The 15,630-nt window shown below is 40.0% G+C and overlaps 1 protein-coding gene across 2 annotated transcripts in view; it reads left to right on the top strand.

Annotated features, from left to right (window-relative positions):
• The window catches only part of plb1 (phospholipase B1), a 168,507-nt gene that overhangs the window by 114,671 nt on the left and 38,206 nt on the right, over positions 1 to 15,630 (top strand). For both annotated transcript variants that reach the window (XM_043687221.1, XM_043687220.1), the window contains exons 40-47: positions 670 to 751; positions 2,067 to 2,171; positions 2,285 to 2,380; positions 7,144 to 7,215; positions 7,885 to 7,962; positions 8,383 to 8,443; positions 9,670 to 9,728; positions 11,582 to 11,649. In XM_043687221.1, coding sequence (XP_043543156.1) covers positions 670 to 751; positions 2,067 to 2,171; positions 2,285 to 2,380; positions 7,144 to 7,215; positions 7,885 to 7,962; positions 8,383 to 8,443; positions 9,670 to 9,728; positions 11,582 to 11,649 — 621 coding nt within the window. The remainder of the gene's footprint in view (positions 1 to 669; positions 752 to 2,066; positions 2,172 to 2,284; positions 2,381 to 7,143; positions 7,216 to 7,884; positions 7,963 to 8,382; positions 8,444 to 9,669; positions 9,729 to 11,581; positions 11,650 to 15,630) is intronic.

Below are 15,630 nucleotides of genomic sequence, written 5' to 3'. Positions count from 1 at the left end.
GTGACAAGTGTCTGTGTCTAGTGACACCTGTCTATGTGTACCAGGATGCTGGACTGAACTGAAAGACAACTAGACTAGCTCATATCTTATCCTTTTCTCTTCAAGAACTAACAATTATTTGGTCAGAGTTTTTATAAAAGTTAACCTGATCAGAGAAAGTTTCTTTAATTTTTCAATGATTGGCATATGCATCCATGCATGTTGGTTATTTAGAAAGGTATATATTCATACTGTCATTTTGAAACTGTGTGTTAATAATCTTTTGAACCTTTATTGAATAAGTTTTGTTTTGAAACAAATCAATAGTTTTGGTGTTTTTTGATGAAGCCTGGTTGGTGTATTAAATTCTGGAATTGATAGATTGGTACGTATAATTGGCCATGTGCTGGTCTAGTGATATTGTTCCTGTTTTAAATGTAAATATATGTTGTGACCAATGGAGAGGTGGAACGAGAGAAAGTGCACTCTTCCCATGTCTGCCGTAACATCAGTAAAGATACTCTGTTACAATCCCGAGGCACTTCTGTTATCTACATCAATGTTGATTGCATAAAAAGCACCTTCCAGAACATAAGGTTCTCAGTGGGGACACTGACACATGACTCAAAGAAATGAATCACACTAAACCACACAAACCGTGCAAAATTGATTTTCTAAAGTTTCCAACAGAATGCTGTGTTACTGTGTGGTGAAGCCCAATGAAAACTCTCCAGAGTTACAGATGATGATTGACGCCAACAAAGCCTATCAGGTATTTCACATCACTTTCAGTGACCCTTTCTCTCATTTGTTTATGTCGGTGCTCGGGTTATCTTTTGTTGTTGTTGAACTGCTGTAATGATTGTATTTCTGTAATAGAGTTGATGTGATGGTGTTGCTGTAATAGAGGTGGTATGGTGGTGTTGCTGTTTTACAGGTGCAATCATGGTGTTACTGCTGTACAAGTGGTGACGGTGCTGGTGTAGTGATGACACTGTTGTTCTGGTGTAATGATGGCGTTTGTTTTTCAGGTGTTGTGATGGTGTTGCTATCTTACTAGGAGAAAGTGAGGACTGCAGATGCTGGAGATCAGAGCTGAAAATGTGTTGCTGGAAAAGTGCAGAAGGTCAGGCAGCATCCAAGGAGCAGGAGAATCGACGTTTCGGGCATGAGCCCTTCTTCAGGACTATCTTACTAGTTCAGTGCTGGTGTTGCCGTTGTACCAGTGTAGCAGTGGATTTGCTTTGAACTCGTGCAGTACTGGTGTTGCTGTTGTGCAGGTGTAGTTCTCGTATTGCCATCGTATAGATGTGTTGCTGCTGTATTGGTGTAGTGCTAGTGTTGCTGTCGTACAGGGGTACTGCTGGATTGCTTTGAACTTGTGTAGTATTGGCGTTATTGTTATACTCATACAGTGACGGTGTTATTGTCATACAGGTGCAACAATAGTGTTGCTTAGGTGTATTGATGGTGTTGCTATCCTTAAACTGTAGTGATGGTGTTAATGTCGTACAAGTGGAGTTATAGTGTTGCTGTAATACTGGTACATGATGGTGTTGCTGTTTTTATAGCATAGAGATGGTGTTGTTTAGGTGGGGTGATGGTGTACCGGGGCGACGGTGTTGCTGCCCTCCTGGTGGAGTGACAGTGTTGCACTCACCTTGGTGGAGTGACGGTGTTGTACTGATTTTGAGTTTCAGCTGAGAGTTGTGCAGATGTCCTCCCTCAGTGACTCTGACATTTGAGACTCATTGTTTGACTGACATTCTCACCCAGTGAAACAAGTCATCTTAAAGTGAAGTAACATTTTTCTCAGCTTCAGATATTATTTAACAGATATGTCAAAAAGGAAGGCTTAAAGGATTATAGTTACGATATTGATACTGCCAAGATTTCACTTTAAAATTGTTTAAAGATAAGCACATATGAATGTACACATATTCAAATAGAGGAACCTTCCTCTAATCACTTCTTGATCCACAATTTCATAGTGAATAGTAAATGGAGCAAAGCATCATCATAGGATTTATTTATTCTATAAGCAACTGGCATTTACTCCTATATTTCTCTTACCTCTCCCACCTCAGCAAAGCATTCAAAAGCTTGTTGAATCGGGCAAGTATGATAGTGGAGAGAACTTCACAGTCGTGTTACAGCCTTTCCTTCGGCACATGGAAGTCCCAATTTTAGATGTAAGTGATAATGTTTATATGTTTCTTTCTGAAGAAACACTACCTCATGCACTGTTGCTACTCATGGCCTGCTCTATCACATTCTCCTGATGTCCTTTCCCTTTTGATTTCAGAATGGACACCCCGATGTCTCATACTTTGCTCCTGACTGTTTCCATTTAAGCAGGAAGTTCCATGTGCAGATGTCAAAATCTCTGTGGAATAGCATGGTAAGTAACTCACTGACCTGTTCTACTGCCTTTGCTGGCACTGCCTCAAGGTATAAAAATTCTCATCCTTAACATTTTTAAATCTCTCCAAAGCCTTGCTGCGCTTCATCTCTGCACGTCCTTCAGCCCTGTACCTCTCCAAGATTTCTACACTCCTCCAATTCTGTCTTCAAGTGTCCCTGATTGGACTTGCCCTTCCATTGGTCATCGTACTTCCAGATGCCTAGGCCCTAAGCTTTGGAATTCCCTTCTCAAGCCTCCTTAATTCTCTTTCCCTCTTCAAGACATTTCTAAAACCTTCCCTCCTTAACCAAGTTTTTGGTCATCAATCCTAATAACCCCTTTTGAAGCTTACTGTCAGGCTTTGTTTGATGACACTCTGAAGGGTGTTTGGATATAAAGAGATTAAATAAATGCATGTTGTTATTGTTTGATGTCACCCAGCAGAAATCTCACTCTCTCTTTGCAGTCCCTTCATTGGCACTGGTCAGAAGGCCTGATACTTTGGGCCAGGTTTCATTCCTGAGATAGTGCTTAAAAATTCAGAAAGCCAGTTGGGAATTCAGGTACAGTAGGTACACAGTGAAGTGAATAACCGTAACTGTAGTCATTAACAAATTATGCCCTACTAAAAGATAGGAAAACCGTGAGGGACAGTCATAAATAGTGAAAAGATAAAAAATAAGTCGGATATATTTTGGCTTTCGAAATGTATTTGACAAAATGCCATTTATGATAGACATATTGCAAAGTCCACACCCTTGCCTTTCTCAGACAGGTCATGACTAAAAATCTAGTTGAACTTTTCGAGGAGGTGGCCAACTGTTTGGGTGAGGGGACATTTGATGTATTTATCTGGATTTCAGCAAGGCCTTTGACAGGGTCCCAGTTGGGAAACTGATTAAGAAGGTCAAAGCTCAGGGTAACTTAGCATCTTGGATCCAAAATTGGTTTAATGATAGGAGAGAGGGAGATGGCAGAAAGCTGCTTGTGTGACTGGCACCCGCAGTGTGCAGTGGTGTTTCACAAAGCTCAGTATTATAGTTGATCATATGGGAATGGTGATAACCAAGTTCATGAATGTTGCAAAGATTGGTCGGTGTTTGACTGAGGAGGAAGGTGTTGTTGCAGGAGGATATAAATGGATTGGCCACATAGGCAGCTCAGCAGATGATGGAATTTAAACCGGAAATTGTGAAGTTATGCACTTTAGAAGAAGGAAAAAGACACAGGAGTACTCAATGAATTGCAAAACAGTAGGAAGCTCAGAGGAACAGAGGGAGCTTAGTGCTTGTCCACATATCCCTGAAGGTGACAGAACAGGTTAATAAGGTCGTTATAAAAGAAAAGACACATACCTCTCTTAAACTTAATGAACTGAAAGCCTGATGAGTCCCCACTTGTTATGATCCCAACTGATATCACTACTGCACAAATCAAATCCAATACTGACATCTGGCTTGCTGGATTATTATATTTTTTCTAAATTATTATAGTGGTCTTTCAATGAGACACATGGAAGTGATGCTGCAGATTTGGTTTCAGTTTATGACACAAAAGAAATAAAATTAAAAATAGAACAAACCAAGCTATTTACATATGATGCAATTTAAAATATTTCAAAGTGCACTGCATCCCAACATCATCACTTTATCGGACTTAAATACCAGCGAGAGAGTTACCTTATCTATCACATCACTTTAATTTAACTGTTTCTTTCAATTCCTGGTCTTGAGAACTTGATAGTCTTTTCCTTGATTTAAGCACAGTTGTGTGAATAATATTCTGAGCTCTATATAATGCCTTCAGAGTTCTTAAACAAACACTTTTAGTCTGGAATGTTCAAATGAATTTTTATGAAGTAACTCCTTTCACGGGAGTAACTGGTCTTGCAGCTAATTCCATCCAGGTCTTCTAAAAACTGACCCAAAAGCTTTCCACTCTTTGGGTTTTCACTAAACAAAGAAATTCTCAAAATACAAACAAAATCACATGACCTGCCCCCAGGAGAACCTCCAGTCAGTTGCTCTCTCAAACATATTGATTTAAAATCATGGCTCCAGAAAGGCTGACAAGTTAATTATTACTTCTTCATAAATACAGACCAAAATCGACATGCCAGTATTTAAATATCCAAATTCTAAAATAAATGCAATTTAATATATATAAATCACACACCTTATATTACATTATCCAAAGGTAAAAAAGGACATGAGATAAACAGAGGTATTTGTAGTTGGATCTCTGATCAACCATGACATTGTACAGTATACAGACTAGTGGGCTGAATGGCATATTTCCATTCGTAAGTTACCAAGAATATAAGGAATAATTTAATATTCATAATGCAGTATAGAATATTAAAATGTTCTCAAGGCCATTAGTGATCAATTATCTTGAAGCCTCGTAGTGTTGAAGGACTGTATCATTCCTATTACAATTCTATGCAATATAACCATTATATTTTAAACCAATCTAAGAAATAGGAAATCATTTATAATTGTGCTAGGAGTCTGTATTTGAAACAAAGCTCCCTCTGGTCTTTGAGTAATGTAAATAATGTGCACTAGTCATTAACTTTCCAGGATCCTGTTAGCAACTCAATGAATATCACTAAGAGACTACATAGTTACTTTATGATATGACAACATTCCCATCTGACAAGATCCCAAGCTAGGGTGGTCTTAAGACTGTCATTAGCATGGTAATAGGAGTTATTAACACCAGTGACACAAGAGGACAAATACTACAACTCATTTACAAACACATCTCTTAGGATTGGAAGTAAATATCCACAACAAGGTGAATGCCCAGCCTTTCACATTAATAAGGGGTCCTTGGTTTTGTCAATCATTTTACAACAATATTGAGAGTGGGAGATTATTGGCACAAGTTATAGTAAATAATTACGGGGCAGTGAATAGGAACTCCTTCATATGAAACAAATGTAAATGTTCTATCTGAAACCTGGATGACTCCCAAAGTGTGAGTTGGCACAGCTTCATGTTAGACGAAAAGGCTGATTTAATTATATATCAAATACCTTCAACAAGTAGTATTTCTTCAGTACTGTACCCAAGTACTCTAGACTTCGGATTGGAGCTCAACTCTCCATCAAATGAAAGCACACACCCAATTGAGCCATGGCTCTCAATAGTGGGTTTAAACCCCACTTTTTCCATGTTCCCATTATCTGAACCACCAGGGGGCCTCATTAATATTCAAATGTCCAAATTTTGTTGTTGTGTCACCATATTCCTACCAGACCATTGGGCCTACTCTCATTTGAGAGAAGCAACTGGTGGTGATTTAATCTGAGGGCCAGCAGACCTCAAGCAAGGGACAAGGTTGAGAAGGAGAGTCCCTCATGGTAACCACAAACCGGTGAAGGGAATTGAACCCATGCTGTTGGCATCACACTGCTCTGTAAACCAATGACCCAGCCAACTGAGCTGAACGGATTCCCAATGTCCAAATACAGCAAACTTTGTTTTAACCAGTTCCTTATCAACTGATACTCTTGATAAACTCTTGCAAAAGTTATATACCTCAAATACCATAAACGGTGTTATCTGAGTATTTATGCTGTAAATTAAGTATAACAGTGATGTGTATACCCCCTGCATTATTTTTCTAATACTCACTGTATGCTTTCGCATTGATTATATGAGGTATGTTGATGTTTTTTAGATTTTTTTTTAGGGATGTTGATATCTTAAAGCTTTACTTGGTCAGGGTTTCCTGTGGTTATGCATGCCTCTTGATTTTCTAGAGTATTTGATCAACCGGCGTGCTCCTGGCCTTTGGGACCAGTTAATAAAAAATTTACTGTACGCTATTCAGAACGCAACACAAATTGGAACCAACTCCTTGGAGCTTGTATACAATACCAGCTGCAGGGGAGTAGCTTCTTACGATGTGTTAGTCTGAATCCTAGTCAATGCTTTGAACACAACCCAGACTGTTTTCCATCTAAAACAAATGGAGAGCAGCAATTTATAACATACCTGCTTTTTGATGATTATTAAATCGAGCAGCAGTTGGTGGCCTAGTGGCAATGTTACTGCACTGATAATCCAGAGGCTTAGACTCATATTGTGAAGGTATACATTCAAATCCTACCATGCCTAATTTGGAATAAAGTTCTAACCTCACTAATAATGATTGTTAAACTCCTAGGTTGTTGTTAAATATAGTTCATAAATGTCCTACAAGGAGAGGTTGGCGTACATGTCACTCCAGATCCATAATAATGTGGCTGACACTGAGTTGGAGGAAAGCATTGTGAATGTAGCTATGCCACAGGGACTGCAGTGGTTCAAGGAAGTGGTTCACCACCAACTTCTCAAGGGATAGGCAGCAAGGAATGGCTTTGTCAGCAAAGATTTTTAAAAATGTTGAGACTATCATGCCACCTCCAACTGTTTAAGGTCCAGGACCACTTGCAGGTCACTCATAGAGAGCTCTGTCAGTCAGGCATCCTCTGGGATGCCTACAACTTGGTAAAGATCCTCAACATGGCCAATGGATTAAGCATATCAGCATTTACCCAATTTCTATTCAACTTTCTTCCAATCAAGTTGACCACCTCTCAATTTCAGCTTCTTCACACAAGAGGCCAACCTAGCAGCTGGCTAAAGCTAACACCACCTCTGAATTCTTCCATTGCTAACTTGAGAATGATGTGTGTGACACCATAGAGAAGGATAAAAAAAATCATGTTGAGCAAAAATAACTGTGTTTTCTTTTCTTTCCCTCTCCAGTTGCAGCCTGTGGGCAAAAAATCTGATTTTCAAAATGTTACAGCAAATATCTCGTTGAATTGTCCAACCCAGGTAAGGATCGTACATCCGTTTCCAGTGCAGACTCACTTCCAGCTGGAGCTGGCCTTGACTGGAGGCCATATCCCAGCCCACAGAACTGAACTGTGCAGCATGAAATACATTTTACAATTAGGATCCCATGTGAGGGATTGTTGCATTTCCTACTCCCTCAGGACCCCCTGAAACCTTAACAGAAACTCTGCTTGTAGGTCAGGCCAACACTAAGCTCAGCGTGAAGACCCCATCATAATCCAGGAAAGAGCAAAACAATAACACAAAAACACAAAATATCGCAGATGCTGGAAATCTGGAATGGAAACAAATTGCAGGTCAGTGGAGAGAAAGCAGAGTCCATGTTATGGGTCCAGAGATCCTTCTACAGGGAGTAGTAGAGTAAAACCATCTTTGGGTGGTTGAGATTTGACCATGGTAAAATGCTAAGCGAGTTTATTAGAAAAATTAATTTTGTGAAATTGATTCGAAAAATAAAAGTCTTGTAGAAGGTACAAAGTTTTTTTTTTAAAGTGGCTGGTAAGTGCAGTGAAACCATCTCCAGCAAAGAGGCCAGCTGCATTTCTTGCAATGAGATGTCTGTAATTGCTGAATTTACATTAAATAATGCATATACTTTTGCAATTAAAAGTATTCATGAGCAATTGGTATTGTTTGTTTTCACTATAGGATCAACCCTTCCTTAGAACATTCAAGAATAGCAACTATACTTACCAAGGTCCAGACCCACCGATCAAGCCTCCTGAGGTATCTCATCTTAAACAGTCGTATGTTCTGCAGTAACTGTCATTATAAGGAGGAACTGTTGTGGAGTAAGACAGAGAATACTGAAACCATTTAACAATTACCATTTCAAACACTGATAACAACTAACACTGCCTCAAATATAAACATTTTACAATTTATTTCAAAAGTAGCATTTAATCCAATAATTTGCATTGCCACTAATTCAAACTCTGAAACTGTTTTCAAAAAATTCACATCTGGCACTTCATCATAAATTGTCTGACAACTATCAACAGATATCTCTTTTCTATAATTAATCCGCTCAAAGTATTCTGATTTGAAGAGTACTGTCCTGTAAAGGTATTGTATATAATAGAAGCACCTAAATCACTGCATTTTCTTACCTAGACCCACTAAGGTAATGAGAGAATTTTCTTTCAGAATTGGGGTAGCGATCTCTCCTGTTCAGAAAACCTAACATCAGAAACCAAACCAACATCAGGTCAGTAAAAGTAATTTAATTTATCTTATTTCACACTTACCAATTTTGGGGCCTTGCTTTTGGTATTGACCTTCGTTTGCGCAACTTGTGATCATATTTCAGTCAATTTGCATTGGCCGGACTAATTAAGAGATATGGATACTTAGCTGTGGTCATGTAAAAATAAACCAACTGAAGGACTATGATAGCTTACATAATAAAATAATGGGATATACTTTTGCAATTAAAAGTATTAATGAGCAATTGGTATTGTTAGTTTTCACTACAGGAATGTAGGCTGGAATCTGACTGAGGGGTTCAGGTAGTTTCTATGTACAATAGCATGTACCTTGGAGAGATTACAGACTGGAATCTAATTGAGGGATTCAGACAGATTATGTTTAGAATAATGGATACCTGAGAGAGATTACAGCCTGGAATCTAACTGAGGGGGTTCAGATCGTTTATATATAGAATAATGAGGTATTTACAGACTGGTAGATGTGTTTCAGCTGCATATACAATGAGACAGGAGAAATAATATTCATTGGAAGTGAAACCTCTTTGTGATAGAGATGAGTTTTGAATGTCCCCTTTGTACAGAGTTGGCTCTGGTTCAGTCTGAGACAGTAGCTGTGGGCTGATCAAATCATAGGGGACTGGGGTTTATGGAAGGAACTGATGACATTGACTTCAATCTGGAATTTTGATGCAAGTTTCAGATTGGTTCCTCGAAACATTGCTGGTACACTGAAGTCTCTTCTAATGAAAGCTGTGATTACCCTCATTTGAAACGCACCTAAGTGCTGTATTCATTTCATGAACTCTGATAATCACAAAATCTATAGTTGCTAAACAGTCTGAATTAAGTAGACATTACTTTTTATTTTGCATTCAAGTAGTCTTTGTCAGCATGTTATTATAGTATCACTTACATATACTTCCACACATATAAAAGTAAAGTCACCATGGACCACTCTGTCATTGGAGGTGGTGGTTTAACCTGAGGGTCACCATGCCTCAAGTGAGGGAGATGTTGAGAAGCAGAGGCTTTTAGCTGGTGCAGGAATGCTGTTGAACCCATGCTGTTGGCATCACTCCGCATTGTGAACTAGCCACCCAGCCAACTGAGCTAAGCAATTCCTTACAACCTATATGTTGCACAGTAACTAATAGAAAGCTGAAACCTTCTGCATTATTTTTCCATCTTCAGTTCATTTGTAATGTCTCTTTTTTATGTCTTACAGTTCACAGACTTCGACCTGCTGACATTAATGTTGTTGCAGCAATGGGAGACTCTTTAACTGTAAGTATCAACTTTGCAAACTAAAACATAGGGTAATTGAGACAATGAAAAAGTGTTTACAACCTTCAAAGTCCTAGAAGCATGTGTGATGGAATCTACAGGTTTCTCTTCTGGACTATAAAACCTGCTGTGTATTCATTCCATGAGATATGAATTCGGTATTTATCTGCTGTATCCACAGACCTCATAACTGACTGGGTTGTGAGTCTCTCTGAAGAGTTTTAAGTACTTTTTCCTGCATTAATGTCACAGTAGAAATGCTGTTGTAGTAAAAATGATCCGATTCATAGGTTCTAACACTAAGTCTAAAACAAAAATAGCTTTTCCTTATCTAGTACTTGAAGGTAAAGATACTTTACAAAGGGCTTGGAAGAGTAAGTTGAGCCAGGGAATAAAAATATCCGGAAACAGGGTTAGACTCTTGGTCAGAAAGATGAGATTTTAAGAAAGACTGTTGTGGATGAGAGGGAGATGAGCAAAAATTTAGTGTTATATTTGGAAATTCGACTCTTGTCAAATAGCACATTGCAATTGCTAACTGGTTCAACATGAAGCAATAGCCAAGGAAGAGATGGAACCAGAGATAACCGAACAGAGTTTATGGCCAGTTGGAAGTAGATAGGTCAAAAGCTGGTGTAGTTGAACGAGACAATGTGGAGAAAATGGCCCCTTTCTACCTTTTGCTATTCATCACTAAACTTAGGGATTCTCAGCAGAGTACTAGATGTGATTTAAAACAAAATGCTGGGAATTCACAACAGATCTGGCAGTATCTGTAGAGAGGGAAATAGAGTTAACATTTCAGGTCAATGAGCTTTCACCTAAACTGAAGAAAGACAGAAATAAAAGACTGAGCAAGTGGAAGTGGGAGAAGCAGAATGAATAAAAGGGAAGCTCTGTAATAGGTGGAGGGCAAGGCAAATTAACTAGTTAGGTCTGTTTCTCTTCACAGATGCTGCCTGTCCTGCTGAATATTTCCAGCAATTTGTGTCAGTATCTCAGATTTCTAGGATCTGCTGTATTTTGCATATTTACTGTAATGAAACAATTCACTTGAAATACAAAGGAAATGCAAGTCAAGTAATTGCAGTACTGTTAATAATGGGCTGATCAATCAGAAAGGAGAAAGTTCAGAGTAGAGAGTTGTGCTGTTGGAAAAGCACAACCAGTCAGGCAGCATCCGAGGAGCAGGAATATCGACGTTTCAGGCATAAGCCCTTCATCAGGAATGACTGGCTTATGCCCAAAACGTCGATTCTCCTGCTCCTTGGATGTTGCCTAACCAACTGTGCTTTTCCAGCACCACACTCTCAACTCTGCTCTATCAGAAAGAGACTCCATTGCTCAGCTCTGATAGAGAAATACACAGATCCTAAATCAGAATCTGAAACTGGATTGCCAAAATGGATTAGCACAAATTGCTTTAACCCCAGGAAGCTGGGTTCAAACTCGATTTGAACTGGCAAAACAATTGTTTCGTTTTATTTCCTGTTGGCTGTTGGCCCTCTTACTTAAATTAGTTTGAACTATGTCAAGCTGACCCAATCTCCTGTCAGTGTAGGATGGATGCATGGAGCTGCCCATTATTTAGCTAGTTTACTAGTACAAGGTCATTTTTCACCAGCATAGAATGGCTTATTGTACTAGAGAAAGTTAGAACATCTATCCTAACATTCTGTTCAAATCATGTATAATCCATCTCAGGCAGACTTTCAACTCCCATTGTTGGTGCTGTGAAATGGTTACTGTACCAGAATTTACTGCAGATTGAGCAATGTGCTTTTATTTTGAAGTTTAAGAACACTGCCCAATTTCATGGCTGTCAGGGAATCTTATTTGTTTTTGACATTTAGGTTGGGTTTGGAGCCAAGGCAAAGACATTGCTTCAAATGAAGATTCAATATCAAGGTGTTGCATGGAGGTAAGGATCTGTGACAACGAAGCACATTCAACAGCAGATACAGGGTAGAATTTTGACCAGAGTATTTGGTGGGCAAGGGAACTTAATCATCCTGAAAATGACACCACAGCAGAAAGAAACTACAGTATGGAATTCCTGATAGTTGGAAAGAGGGTTGTGCTTACCAGCAACAAATACTGAGTTTTTTATATGTAATGCATGCTGATTAAAAGGCAGTCATTCCATAATTAAATGCACCTTTCCAATTAAATTACTGGTAAGTAAGAAACACATGCAAAGAAACAAAGTCCGGTTCTGGAGTGGTAGTGGTGCGCAGCAAGTCAGGGAGTGAAATTCCTGGAGTTGGTGTGACAAGCAGCTATTTTGCCCTCCTTGGGAGACCATGTTAGGTGAAGGGTGGCAGCAGTTAACAGGCAGCCAGGCTGGCAGTGTGCACAGGAGGAAGGATAGCTCCTGATTAAGGGGCATGGCTGTCCGAGGCAGTGAGGGAAGCATGGTAGGATGTGGGGGAAGGAAAAGATGCAGAGACCTGCTGTCATGATGATGGATCAGAACTCTGAAGCACTGAGGATATGTTGAACTATTAATTCCAACATTGTTTTTAAATGCTGGATGTGGAGGTAAATTCAGTGACTATCTGGCAGCATCCTGTATGAACACACAGAATGGGAGAGCACCAAGCAGAGGAGCTGGGAGATGTTGGTGGGTCATCAGAAAGAGGGTATAAATTGGTGGGGGCATGTCTGCAATATGACAAGCATTTTTCAAATGTCTTTGAGAAAATGCATTGCTCCGGGAGCAGGAGGAGGGTGTTTTGGGTGGGTGGAATGCTGAGTTGGCCAGCTAAAAACACAAATGGTAATCATGAATTAAATTGATGAAAGCCATGTTCAGGTATTATGCAATCCTTATTTTCATCCTCTGTTCACAGCAGCATTATTGGGGGGGTCTTTCAACTGAGATCTCAGCAAGGTTAAGAGACAGGAGAGGATATGCTAAAGGCCAGTGCCTGCTGAGTGGGTTGAGGTAGGGAAGTAATGAGGGACAAGGTAACAGCCCTCCAGACTGTCATGGGGATTCTTATGGTTGTAGCTGATAGTACTGCTGAACAAGATAGATCCCAAAACAAATCCTAGCTTGATGCATCATACATACTTTTTTTGTTAATGCTTTTAGTTAATGGGTAAATTGTCACTGACACATAGTCACACGGGACTTGGATTTTCTTTAGCAGCAGAACACAAAGTTATTAAACAAACTTTTTTAAAATTAAGTTGTCTAAATATTGAAGACAGTGAGAAAAATCTCAAAATTCATAGATACAAAATTTTGACTTGCTTCCCCACACCATACATAGGATGTATAGTTAGTAAGTTTGCAGATGACACCAAAATTGAAGGTGTACTGGACAGCGGAGAAAGTTATCTCAGATTACAACGGGATCTTGATTAGATGGGCCAATGGGCCAAGGAATGGCAGGTGGAGTTTAATTTAGGTAAATGTGAAGTGCTGCATTTTGGAAAGACAAATCAAGACAGGACTTACACACTTAATGGTAAGGTCCTGGGGAATGTTGCTGAACAAAAAGACCTTGGTGTGCAGGTTCATAGCTCCTTGAAAGTGGAGTCACAGGTAGATAGGATAGTGAAGAAGGCATTTGGCATGCTTTCCTTTATTGGTCACAGCACTGAGTACAAGAGTCGGGAGGTCATGTTACGGCTGTAGAGGACATTGTTAGGCCATTATTGGAATTCTATGTGCAATTCTGGTCTCCCTGCTATTAGAAAGATGTTGTTAAACTTGAAAGGGTTCAGAAAAGATTTACAAGGATGTTGCTGGAGGGTTTGAGCTATAGGGAGAGGCTGAATAGACTGGAGCATCAGAGACTGAGGGATGACCTGAGACGTTTATAAAATCATGAGGGGCATGGATAGGGTAAATAGACAAGGTCTTTTCCCTGGGGTGGGAGAGTCCAGAACTAGAAAGCACAGTTTAGGGTGAGATGGGAAAAAGTTTAAAATAGACCTAAAAGGCAACTTTTTCATGCAAAGGGTGATGCATGTAAGGAATGAGCTGCCAGAGGAAGTGATGGAAGCTGGTACAATCACAATATTTAAAAGGCATCTGGATGGGTATATGAATAGGAAGGGGTTAGAATGATATGGGCCAAGTGCTGGCAAACGGGACTAGATTAGGTTAGGATATCTGGTCGGCATGGACGACTTGGACCGAAGAGTCTGTTTCCAAGCTGTGCATCTCTGTGACTCCAAGACAATTCATTACAAAAACTCAAAAACCAGAAAAATTATACTCCTGTCTCAGCTCCTTAAGTTTCTCTTTAACAGATTCATTACAATTCCTTGCTATGCATGGTGGAGACAGTTCAATGAGTGCTTTCTAACTCTGCTGACACAAACGTCTTCCAAATCTAATAATCAAAACTTTCTCAGTTCTAATAACCTGCAGATTTCTAGACAAATTCTCAGCAGGTACATGGTCTCCTGAGATCCGCCAACTGTCAGGGACTTTAGTTGCTGCACATTCTAACATCACTGGGAATGTGTCAGTGATGTGTTCACCAGATTGTGATCCCAAGCTTAATCTACAGTGAGTACCTACTGAGGTGAGTGTCTCTGCGCTGGTGTCAGCTGCAGGGGAACACAACCACAGTGCATCCACTGGAAGCTTTTATCATAAACCTAAGGAGCTGAGGCAGGAGTATAGTTTCTCTGGCTTTTGAAATAAATAGTCATAGAGTCATGGAGATGCACAGCATGGAAACAGAACCTTCGGTCCAAGTTGTCCATGCCGACCAGATATCCTAATCTAGTCCCATTTGCAAGCACTTTGCCCATATTCCTCTAACTCCTTACTATTCATATACGCATCCAGATGCCTTCTAAAGATAATGATTGTATTAGTGGGGTGGCACTGTGGCTCACAGCACCAGGGACCCAGGTTCGATTCCCATCTTAGGCAACTGTCTGTGTGGGGTTTGCACATTCTCCCCGTGTCTGTGTAGGTTTCCTCTGGGTGGTCCAGTTTCCTCCCACAATCAACAGTGTGCAGGTCAGGTAAATTGTCCATGCTAAATTAACCATAGTGTTAGATACATTAGTCAGGGGTAAATATAGGGTAGGGAATGGATCTGCGTGGGTTACTTTTCGGAGGATTGGTTGTTGGGCCGAAGGGCCTGTTTCTATACTATAGGGAATCATCCTCCGGACAGGCGGCGCTAGAGGTGGACGTGAAGCTGGACTGAAAGCAATCTCTTTATTTCCATTTTTGATTTGCTGCAAGAGCCTGCAGAGGAGAACAAAATGAGTTAGTCTAAAAACAAGATACTGAAATTTATGGAAATCTGTAATAAGAGAAAGAAAATTTGAAAATGTTTTGACAAAGGTGATCGGCTTGAAATGGTTAACTCTGTGTCTCTCCTCATATGATACCTGACTTGCTGAGATTATCCAGCTCTTCTTCTTTGAGATTTTATTATTAAAAAAAAATGAGCTGATGCATAAGTTCTTTTTCAAACAATGGCTTTACTTCTTGTTAAAAAAAAAAGCACAGTTCCAGAGAGCTGCTTTCTCATGTGGGAGAGAGATAGACAATAGACAATAGGTGCAGGAGTCGGCCATTCAGCCCTTCAAGCCTGCACCGCCATTCAACATGATCATGGTTGATCATTCCTAATCAGTATCCTGTTCCTGCCTTATCTCCATAACCCTTGATTCCACTATCTTTGAGAGCTCTATCCAACTCTTTCTTAAATGAATCCATAGAGGCCCAATCCAGAGGCTGGGCCTCCACTGCCCTCTGGGACAGAGCATTCCACACAGCCACCACTCACTGGGTGAAGAAGTTTCTCCTAATCTCTGTCCTAAATGGTCTACCCCGTATTTTTAAGCTGCGTCCTCTGGTTCGGCACTCACCCATCAGCGGAAACATGTTTCCTGCCTCCAGAATGTCCAATCCTTTAAT

This window comes from Chiloscyllium plagiosum, chromosome 3 (assembly GCF_004010195.1).
Source record: "Chiloscyllium plagiosum isolate BGI_BamShark_2017 chromosome 3, ASM401019v2, whole genome shotgun sequence".
NCBI classification, from domain to species: domain Eukaryota; kingdom Metazoa; phylum Chordata; class Chondrichthyes; order Orectolobiformes; family Hemiscylliidae; genus Chiloscyllium; species Chiloscyllium plagiosum.
This window is presented reverse-complemented; position numbering and strand designations above follow the sequence as displayed.